General features: G+C 46.7%; 1 protein-coding gene across 1 annotated transcript; it reads left to right on the top strand.

Annotated features, from left to right (window-relative positions):
• Positions 1-6,644: 6,644 nt before the first annotated feature.
• On the top strand, positions 6,645-8,681 carry LOC310753710 (uncharacterized protein; the record flags this gene model as incomplete). Its single annotated transcript, XM_083595061.1, has 5 exons — positions 6,645-6,718; positions 7,219-7,315; positions 7,853-7,957; positions 8,343-8,447; positions 8,673-8,681. The coding sequence occupies 5 exons, from the start codon at positions 6,645-6,647 to the stop codon at positions 8,679-8,681; spliced, it is 390 nt and encodes a 129-aa protein (XP_083451187.1).
• Positions 8,682-10,534: the final 1,853 nt, after the last annotated feature.

Here is a 10,534-nt window from a genome sequence, read left to right as displayed (position 1 = left end):
TAAATAGTTGTCACTGAAAATACGACCCAACAATGCAATGCTGGACTCATCCCTCCCGTCAGCGTGCCTGGAAAGCACGGGTCCCAGTAGTTTCCGCCTTACTCTGCTCCTTTCTCTGTGAAAGCCTGCTCTTTAGCTTTCACATCAGAGCAAACCTCAACCCACCCCCTCCCAAAGAAACCTTTTTTATGAGCCCCCCTACTCTGCGTGTGCTTTAAGCTAACTGCTTTCTTTGGCTCCTGTCTCAATGTGCAGAAATTGAGCACATGAATTTTCCAGCATCGGGAGTTTCCTCCAAGACAGTGTCAAGATCAGGCGTGTTTGTGTGGCTCCACGCTTGCAGTTATTGGGGCTTTGGCTAAGAGGAGTGCATGCACTTTCAGCAAGACATAGCTAGCTAGCTAGCTAGCCAGTTTACATCCCTTTGCTACAGTTTAAATTTCTGCATGCCATCTGCTGTTGTGGAACAAGTCATCTCCATGATCCCTCTAGCCCAGTGTTCTCTAGGGCGGCCCACAGAAGCTCTCAAGGGTTTCAGACAAAACATTTGTTCACTTCAGCATATAGCAGTCAAAAGAAATGTATGCTCTAGAAGGTCACAGGCTCCCCCGTCTTTGGGGTAGAGGTTTGACGTCTGAGACTAGATCTGCAGGACTCATAAACATTTCACTCTGTAGAGATGAGTAGTCGGCACCGTCCGAGTATAGGAGGAGGGGGGTGGGGGTGGAATACAGGGCTGAGAAATAGAAGAATGCATTCAATCTCCTACACGAAGCCAGAGCCAATTATGAAGATTGACCAGTTGCTTATAGATCAAATGCATGGATCATGCAGCTGCAAAGAGGTCTACCCAGCCGCTCCCACAGGCAACATGGAATTCTTCTGTGCAATTTACTGTGTTGTTGTTGTTGTTAAAGATGTAAGACAAGCCTATATTGCACTTCATTAAAAATGCCAGGTCACTTCACAACAATATACTGATGGACTCAGTAGAATCAGCAATCAATACTGGGGCAGGGGCCTTAGCTGGCACCCTGAAATGCACGGCCCCTGCGCCAGTCCTGAGGAGGCTCAAGGCCAGGGGTCAGCAACCTTTTTCAGCCGTGGGCTGGTCCACCGTCCCTCACAGCATGTGGGGGGCCAGACTATATTTTTGGGTGTGGGGGGAAATGAACGAATTCCCACAAAGAACCCAGAGGTGCATTTTAAATGAAAGGACACAATCTACTCATGGAAAAACACATTGATTCCCGGACTGTCCGTGGGCCGGATTGAGAAGACGATTGGGCCGCATCCGGCCCCCGGGCCTTCGGTTGCCTACCCCTGCTCAAGGCAATCACTTCCTGCACTTCACGTTAACGCAGAAGATGGCCCAGTTGTGCTCAGATGCTCAAAATTCCCTTTTCACCTTTGGAGGGTCTGTTTCAGTTGGCATCGGGACAGCTCACCTAGCAGTGCAGCTGCCTTTATTGCAGAGGCAGGAAGTTTCCTTCCTTTCATATTCAGGATTTCTGTACTCACATAGAAATAATAAAATGGTTTCTGCTGTTTGTTAAAAGTCATGAATGAACTCTCACAACTCGTTGATAAGGTAGCTTGCTTGTGTTTCGAGAAATCGTATAAGAGAAGCATTCATAGGAAGTTGCACTTGACAGAGTCAATCTAGCCTAGCACTGCCTACACTGACTGGCAGCAGCGCTGCAGGGTTTTCAAACAGGGGACAGTCCCAGCCCTGTCTGGTGGAGAACCTGGACTGAACCTGGGATCTCCTGCATGCAAAGCAAGGCCTCCCTCAACTCGGGAGGCGTGAGTTCTCTACTGTATTTCAGCAAATGCTTTCACTTTATCATTTCATTTTCATCTGTATATTTTGTGCACATATTTTCCTGTATATTTTAGACAGAGAGGAGTAGCAATAGGGTTAGAGGCAAGGTTCAGAGTTAGTGTTGTGTGAGCATTTTAAAGCAGTTGAGTTTAAACAGGAGGGGATTTCACCTGAAGAGATGGCCAGCATCGTGAATCTGTAAGTAGGATTTCTTCTGCTTCTTTTTTGTAATCTTCTGGGGCGAGGGCTTGGGGTCCCCCACACGGCCAGCATCCCCATGGAATTTAACCCCTTCCTGAACAGCTTAACTTCTCTTCCCACCCCCCTCCCTTTCCCCGCCTTCCCATTCTCCCTCAAATCTCATTGCAGCTCAGCTGGTTAGAGGGAGCTGCAGATAGCACCAAGGTTGCAGGTTCGATTCCCATAAGGTACAGCTGCATATTCCTGCATTGCAGGGGGTTGGACTAGATGATCCCCAGGGTACCTTCCATGATCATTATTTGGGGATGCTTTTTATTACATTCATAGCCCACTTTTCATCCAAGCAGTTCAAGGTGGCATTTATGCTTCCCTTATCTTTCCTTTGCTGGGGGTGGGGGGAGTGTTGGAATCCCGCCCCCCATACATGAGATGCACCACTGTGTTCCTGTGGAGAGCTGTTTGGGGTCTGTGGGTGCATAAAAAAACAAAAAGAGCCCTATTGCGTGGCGAGTTCCCCCCCCCAAAGTGGAAATAAAGACACATGACACAATTATTTCAGGTTAATGGGCTAAATATGGCCACAACTTTATTGGTTACAGGTGATGAGTGGTATTGGCTTAGGCATTGGTCCTAACCGACTATCCGGCTTCAGCCCGTCCGCTTGAAGTCCGGGAAGGGTTAACCACCAGTAGGGGGAGTCCTGCTGATGCACATCAACTCGCACCCCCCCCCCAGGTAGGCGAAAAACCAAGTCGGCAAAAGAGGGAGATCCCCGGCTGCTCCAGCATAAATAGGGCTGGTCACGCCCCCTGAGCCAGCCGATTGGCTGTTCAGGGGCTGACGCGGCCGGGGATTACCTCAGTCGCCCGCAACTCCACCTCCTTTGTAGGCGGAAGTGGCTTTGCTGGATCAGACGAAAAGCCCATCTAGTCCAAACTCACAAGCAGTAGCCCACTCCTGTTGCTTCTCCTCTAGCTGTGGGCTTCAGAGGTAGAGTGCCTCTGTTCCTGGAAGCTCTATATTGCTATGTTGAGTGATAGTAAGAGATGCTGTTGTTCTCCTCCAACAATTGGTGTAATCTGCTTCCCAGCCCTGCAGGCTACTTGTCCTTGTAGCATCGGCTGCCTGCAAATTTCAGCAACGGAGTAAACATGATGTGAAGAAGTTCCCACCAGCATTCTCAAATGAGTTGATTCAAAGCTCTCCCTCCATCTGCTTTCTCTCCTAGGCCACGATCATCTTGGATAACTCCTTCCTGCTCCTTTCCTTGTTGGTGTTTTAAAAAATAAATAAATAAATAAACAAATGATTGAAGATTTCTTAGTTTACAAAAAAACCGTGCCTTGTCTCTTTTGTCAAGCTGTGTTTTCTACAGATCAGTTTCATTTGTTGTGAGACATTAGTGTTGCATGCAGTGTTGGGTTAGGAAGAACAGAGGGGGAAAGAGGGGGAGGGTGGGGTCAGGTGGCAATGCTTCTCTTCTACTTAGTGTACAGGGGAAACTCGGAAAATTAGAATATCGTGGAAAAGTTCATTTATTCAAGTAATTCAACTTAAAAGGTGAAACTAATATATGAGATAGACTCATGACATGCAAAGCAAGATATGTCAAGCCTTTATTTGTTATGATTGTGATATTATGGCGCACAGCTGATGAAAACCCCAAATTAACAATCTCAGAAAATTAGAATATGAAATGAAATCAGCAAAACAAGGATTGCAAATAGAGCAATATTTGACCTCTGAGAAGTAGAAGCATGCATATGTACTCACTACTTGGTTTGGGCCCTTTTTGCATCAATTACTGCCTCAATGTGGCGTGGCATGGATGCTATCAGCCTGTGACACTGCTGAGGTGTTATGGAAGACCAGGATGCTTCAACAGCAGCCTTCAGCTCTTCTGCATTGCTTGGTCTCATGTCTCTCATCTTTCTCTTGGTAATGCCCCATAGATTCTCTATGGGGTTCAGGTCAGGCGAGTTTTCTGGCCAATCAAGCACAGTAATCCCATGGGCATTGAACCAGGTTTTGGTACTTTTGGCAGTGTGGGCAGGTGCCAAGTCCTGCTGGAAAATGAAGTCAGCATCCCCATAAAGCTTGTCTGCAGAAGGAAGCATGAAGTGCTCCAAAATCTCCTGGTAGACTGCTGCGTTGACCCTGGACTTAATGAAGCACAGTGGACCAACAGCAGCTGATGGCATGGCTCCCCAAATCAACACTTCACACTGAACTTCCAGCATCTGGCATTGTGTGCCTCCCCATTCTTCCTCCAGACTCTGGGTCCTTGGTTTCCAAATGAGATGCAAAAGTTGCTCTCATTAGAAAAGAGGACTTGGGACCACTGAGCAACAGACCAGTTCTTTTTTTTCCTTTAGCCCAGGCAAGATGCTTCTGACGTTGTTTCTTGTTCAGGAGCGGCTTGACAAGAGGAATATGACATTTGAAGCCCAGCTCCAGGATCCTTCTGTGTGTGGTGGCTTTTGATGCACTAACTCCAGCCTCAGTCCACTCCTTGTGAAAGTCCCCAACACGTTTGAATGGTCTTTTCCTGACAATCCTCTCCAGGCTGTGGTCATCCCTGCTACTTGTGCACCTTTTTCTTCCACACTTTCCCCTTCCGCATAACTTTCCATTAATGTGCTTTGATACAGCACTTTGGGAACATCCAACTTCTTCTGCAATTACCCTTTGAGGCTTTCCCTCCTTATGGAGGGTCTCAATGATGGCTTTCTGCACAACTGTCAGGTCAGCAGCCTTCCCCATGATTGTGCTTCCTACTGAACCCATTGCAGGTGTTATGGATTGAATAGCTACTGCACCTTTTCACAATATTCTAATTTTATGGGATTGTTAATTTGGGTTTTTTATCAGCTGTACCCCATATTCATCACAATTATAACAAATAAAGGCTTGACATGTATCGCTTTGCATGTCATGAGTCTATCTCATATATTAGTTTTACCTTTTTTAAGTTGAATTACTGAAATAAATGAACTTTTCCACGATATTCTAATTTTCCGAGTTTCCCCGTATGTGTGGGGTTTTGTGTCAGCATCACTTGTGTGGGTTCACTTACTATTCCCTTGTTGCATTTCCTTGGTGGTGAGAGAGGTTGGGGGGTGACCTAGGGTGTGGTTGGTGGTCTTTGGTTGGCTGCAGGGAGATTTGTTTTTGTGTGTGAGTGGGCACCTAGGGTACAAATAACCAGAAACCTCATCAAACTATACCTCCACAACTACAGCCCCTCGTGGCGACAAATCAACAAATACCCGAGGAGATGCAACAACACCAAATGCTCCTTTCCTTGTTGATACGATGTCCCGCAGCCGAAGTAGTGTGTGAAATGACACGGCTCTGCCTGCAATTGTTAGGCCACCCGTATTTGTGTTATGGCTATGCTGCAAAGACTCCCTGCCTTCTCTTACACACACACACCCCATTTTGGTTGTAGGCTTCTGTCTCAGGTTTTGAAATGTGTTGGGGAGGGGGCTTTACTGGGTTGTTTTTCACCTTTATTATGCATTTTGTGTTTCTATATTGCGATTTTTATGTTGGAACCAGTGCTTTTTTTCTATTAAAAAAAATGTTTGGGGTACTCTCATTTTGACTCAAGAAAATCACCATTTTATAGTTCAAATCGGGGAAAATAAATGCAGTACAGTAAATGGACAAAAGTGCAAAGATTCACAAAATGTTTTGGGGTGTGCGTACCCCTGCATCCCCCCAGAAAAAAGCACTGGTTGTAACTGAGACCTGTGGGTATAGGGCTGTATAACAATAACAACAACAACAACAACAACAACAACAACAACAACAACAGCAACAACAACAAGGTCTGCCCCTCTCCTTCTCTTCTAGGTTCAGGCGACTGAGGGACATGGCAGCCCACAAGAAGAAGGGGACCCGCAAAGTCCCACAGAAGTCCAGGGTTGCTGTGGGCCCACGTGAGCAAATGCTTCCTTTTCATTTTGGAGCGTAAGGAGGGGTGGCCTTAATGCTCTAATACTCAACTGTGGAAAATAAGTAGAAATGAACTAACCTGCCCCCATGTCCTTTCCTTCTTCTCTTGTTGCAGATGGTTCAGAGACTGGCAGGGTCTGGGCATCGCCTGTGGTTAGTATTTGAGAAAACAGCACAGTACATACGAAATCCCTCACCCCCCACCCCCCATCCACCAGTGCTGTTTATACCCCCATTTTGGCGGTCTCAGATGCAGAGAAGCCCTCCTGCCATGAACTGACAGCCTGACTCTTGCCATTTCAGCAACTGGAGAAGGATGAGATGTTCCTCTGCTGCGTGCTGGCCACTTGCTCGGAGGCCCGCCAGAGAGAAAAGGACAGGTTGAGGTACTCCAAAAAGATGGCTGTCAAGGCAATTGCGGTGAGTGAGAGGTTGCATGAGGTATCCAGGAGTGAGGGGGGCAGGAGAGCTGGGGATGGGATTTGGGGATGCTGGGCAGAAGGAAGGCCTGGCGGGGTCTGGCCAAGAGAAGGGTTGTGCAGGCATTTGGCATTACATTGCCAATTCCTGCACTGAGTTTGGGGTTGGAGGAATCCACCTGATGTCCATAGGGAACTGACGTTTTCCCCCTCCGCCCTCTGTTCTCTATCAGGATCTCATGGGACGGATTGCGTGCTTTATGCAGCCTGAATTGGTCCTTGCTACGGCACTGGAAGCCCTTTACCAACTGAGGTATACTGGGTTTTTTGAGCTTGACGAGGAGCTGGCGGGGGGGGGGGGGCAGAATGTGGAAAGGTGTTACCAGACCTTGCCACTGCAGTGAATTAGATTGGAAGAATTGCTTACAATTTCTTGGGTTTCTTGCGTTCAAAAAGCTTTCTTTATGCAGCAACTATTTACAGGATGAGTGGAGATGTGTGAGAGAAAATAGAAGCTACATTGTCTAGAGATGACTGCGAAATGGCTCAGCTTTTAGGGGTGGGATTAACTAAGACCTAGAGGCTTGCAACAAAGTGCCAGGTAGACTGCCACATAAACAGTGCCCTCGTGTGTTTATTTTAATTTTACCTTTATTCATTTTTACCCTGTAAAATCTATACGCTGCTTGATTGTCAAAAGTGGTTTAAGCTAACACATGCATTCAGTAGAAGTCCAAGAGAATGAAATGTATTTGATGCTCCCCCCCCCCAATATGAGACAGAGTCTAAAAACTTTTCCCTCCTTCTCTCCAGCCTCATGAAGCCCAAATTACCACTGAAGCTCCACAGCCTGATTGTGCATGCAGCCTTTGCGGCGGTCATTGAGGTCAAAACTGAGCCCGACAAGCAGGTAAGTTGTTAGCCTTGAAATTTGACTTCTCTAGCTGTTGTTTCTTCTTCACACGCTTTAAGCATTGCTCCCATTGCTCAAGATCTGATCTCTCTTTCCCCTGCTTGGCGCATCCTCTCCCTCATTGCCATTGCCTGCAGGAGTTAGAGGAACGTTATACTCTGATGCTGGGAGGCCTTCTCTGGGAGGCCCCAAGCACTAAGACCCTGAACTTGCTGATGAATGTAAGTATCTTGATGACCTCAGTGGCTGTTTGACCTAGAAAGCTTTCATGGAGAAGCCGCCACCTAGCAGTGCACCTCTTGGGCCCTCCCCCTCTTGTAAGGCAAGCTGGCCACATGGATGAGCCAGCAAAGGCCCACTTGCCCAGACAGCCAAAGGAGGGCCTTGGATGCAGAGCTACAATTTGGGGCTGGAGGACATTGCCATTTTAGAACAGAAACGGATCTCTCTCTGAGAGTGTAAAGGGCTTCACAGTGGTCTGCCTCTTTCCCCCAGACCAGCCTCCTGATCCTGAGGTCCCCTTTCCTCCCACAGGAACTGAGAGGTTACACAACAAGTGCGATTGCAGCGGAGAGGCAACTGGCAGCCAGTGGCATTAGCTGGCTGATGTCCTGTGCAAGAAGGCTCAGTTGCCTGAAGGTAAGTCTCTCACCTTTGGCACCTTCACAGCCCCAAGAGGCTCCCAGAGTGGCTTGTGAAAGGATTCCCACAGGAGGAATCACAGTCTGGTATCAGGCACACAACACAATGTGTGTCCCTGGGATGCCGGACAAGGCTGGAGACATTTCCTGCCCTCTTCCTTGATCTTACACTTCCACCTCTGCCTAGTAGGCTGCAGGACCCATTGAGGTCGCCTGGGGCAAGGGATTGGGGCCAGGCAATAGAACTCACTCATCCCATGATGGAAGCAAGTCTTCCCTGGCTTGGGTCTGCTTCCATGTTCTCTTGCACCCATTATTGGGGGGGGGGGGTTGAGGATCAGATCAGTCATCTGATCCAGTACGGTCTTTTCTTTTCCCTACAGCATGCTCTCGTCCCTCTGGAGCTGGCTCACTTCTGCCCCAAAGAAGGTAACACCCACAGCCTGGGGACATGGGACGCACTTTCCAGACTAAGGAGAGCCCACTCAGTAGCTGCAGCATCCTTGCTTGATGCAGACCTCCTGGGTCATGTGGCTGTGAAATCCTGCCACAGCACAAAGATGGCCAAACTGCAGGCTTGGAAGGAGTCGTTGCCACCAAAGACAGGATCCATAAAGCCTCCTTGTAAATAGGGTGGAATGGGGGCCAGGTCAATTTGGTGAATCAGTAAATGTGGCATAAATTCATCTTTCTTCTCCTTCATTCTCTTCCAGATGACATAAGACTTGATGTCAATTTCGATTATGGGGATAAGACACAAGTTTCAAGGCTCAGCGATGATGGAGTGGCAATTTTTGCTTGCTGTTTCATTGTGTCTTGTTGCTAATTGTGATCATTGCTGTTGTTTTAGAATTTTTTCATATGCAATATTACTTTTTTATTGCTTTTAAATTGTTGCTTTTTAAATTGTCCTTGTAAAGAAAAGTGTTCTGCTAATGTTGATTGTATTCTGAATTGCTTCAAGAAGCCTCATAGCAATGAATACTATTAAGAGTAATAATTATTTTACCTGCCTTAATTATAATAAAGCATTGACATGCATATTTTAAATTAGCGGTTAAGGTCTTAAACTACACATTTTAATAGTTTCACATCTGTATTCTTTACTGTGTTCTAGCTTATAGATTTTGATTTTAACCTACATATATATGAGAGCCAGTGTGGTGTAGTGGTTAAGAGCGGTAGTCTCGTAATCTGGGGAACCGGGTTCGCGTCTCCGCTCCTCCACATGCAGCTGCTGGGTGACCTTGGGCCAGTCACACTTCTCTGAAGTCTCTCAGCCCCACTCACCTCACAGAGTGTTTGTTGGGGGGGGGGGAGGAAAAGGAGAATGTTAGCCGCTTTGAGACTCCTTAGGGTAGTGATAAAGCGGGATATCAAATCCAAACTCCTCTTCTTCTTCTTCTTCTTCTTCTTCTTCTTCTTCTTCTTCTTCTTCTTCTTCTTCTTCTTCTTCTTCTACATGTTCTCTATCTCTGTAGAAGTCCATATTCTGGTTTGTGGCTGTAATAAATTGATTCGTTCATTCAATAAAGCTTCGGTGGTTTTGAAATTCAGTAAATTGTCTCTGCCTCCATTTTTTGGTATTGAGGGAAACGCTCTATAAAATAATCAGAAAACATCAGGGTTGTAGTCAACATCAGTCCTTTCCACAGCAGACCTATTTAAATTGATGGGCACAAATTACATGGCTGTGTTGATTTTGACACATCTCTTCTGAGTAAAACTCAGTTGACTACTCCTCACAGGATATCATGGAATTGTAGAGTTGGAAGGGACCACAAGAGTCATCTAGTCCACCCCCTGCAATGCAGGAATATTTTGCCCAACGTGGGGCTCCAACCCACGACCCTGAGATGCAGAGTCTCACACTTTACTGACTGAGGTATGGGCAGATATCTTGTTTGATAAATGTGTCCCTTGGAAACATTTTGGTTTTATCCTCTCTGCAGGAGTTGCTATGCCTGATCATTCCATCTAGTTCTGTCAAAAGAGAGGTGGGGGTTGTTTTCTGATTTCTTAATTGTGAATATTGGGGGGGGAGGGGAGGCATAGGTGGAAAGGAGATACTCAGATGGACCAGAGTGAAATGGGGCCGAGTGAAATTGGGGCTTCGGGATGGCTTGGGGAAGTCTAAAATTATCACATCCAAACCAAAACTCTTGGTTGTTGGATGCCCCTGCCTTCTGTCATCATTTGAGCTTTCCTCTGCATCCCTTTCAAGCTGCTGTCTGGAAGGAGGCCAAAGCCCACTTAAACATAAGAATGATTATAAGAAAGCATTCATTCAACAGCCAGAGTTGAATGAAGACGATGTGCTAGGAGGAGAATGAGCTAATTAAAACATTCTGCAACACACACACACACACTGCAATCCGAACCCCAGTGCTGTTATGAGGACAATGGTCACAACCACACATTTCAAGAACCATTGCACTAAGAGTCACAGATTCACCCAACACATCCTGGGAACCTCTGTTTGCTACAGATCTAACATCTCTCAGCACCCTTGGCAAACTACAGTTCCCAGGATTCTTGAGGAAAAGCCTGGACTCTTTCAAGTGGTGTAAGAGCT

The sequence above is a fragment of the Podarcis filfolensis genome (assembly GCF_964270895.1).
Source record: "Podarcis filfolensis genome assembly, chromosome: W".
Classification (NCBI taxonomy): domain Eukaryota; kingdom Metazoa; phylum Chordata; class Lepidosauria; order Squamata; family Lacertidae; genus Podarcis; species Podarcis filfolensis.
Note: the sequence above shows the minus strand (reverse complement) of the source record. Positions and strands in the feature narration are given on the sequence as shown.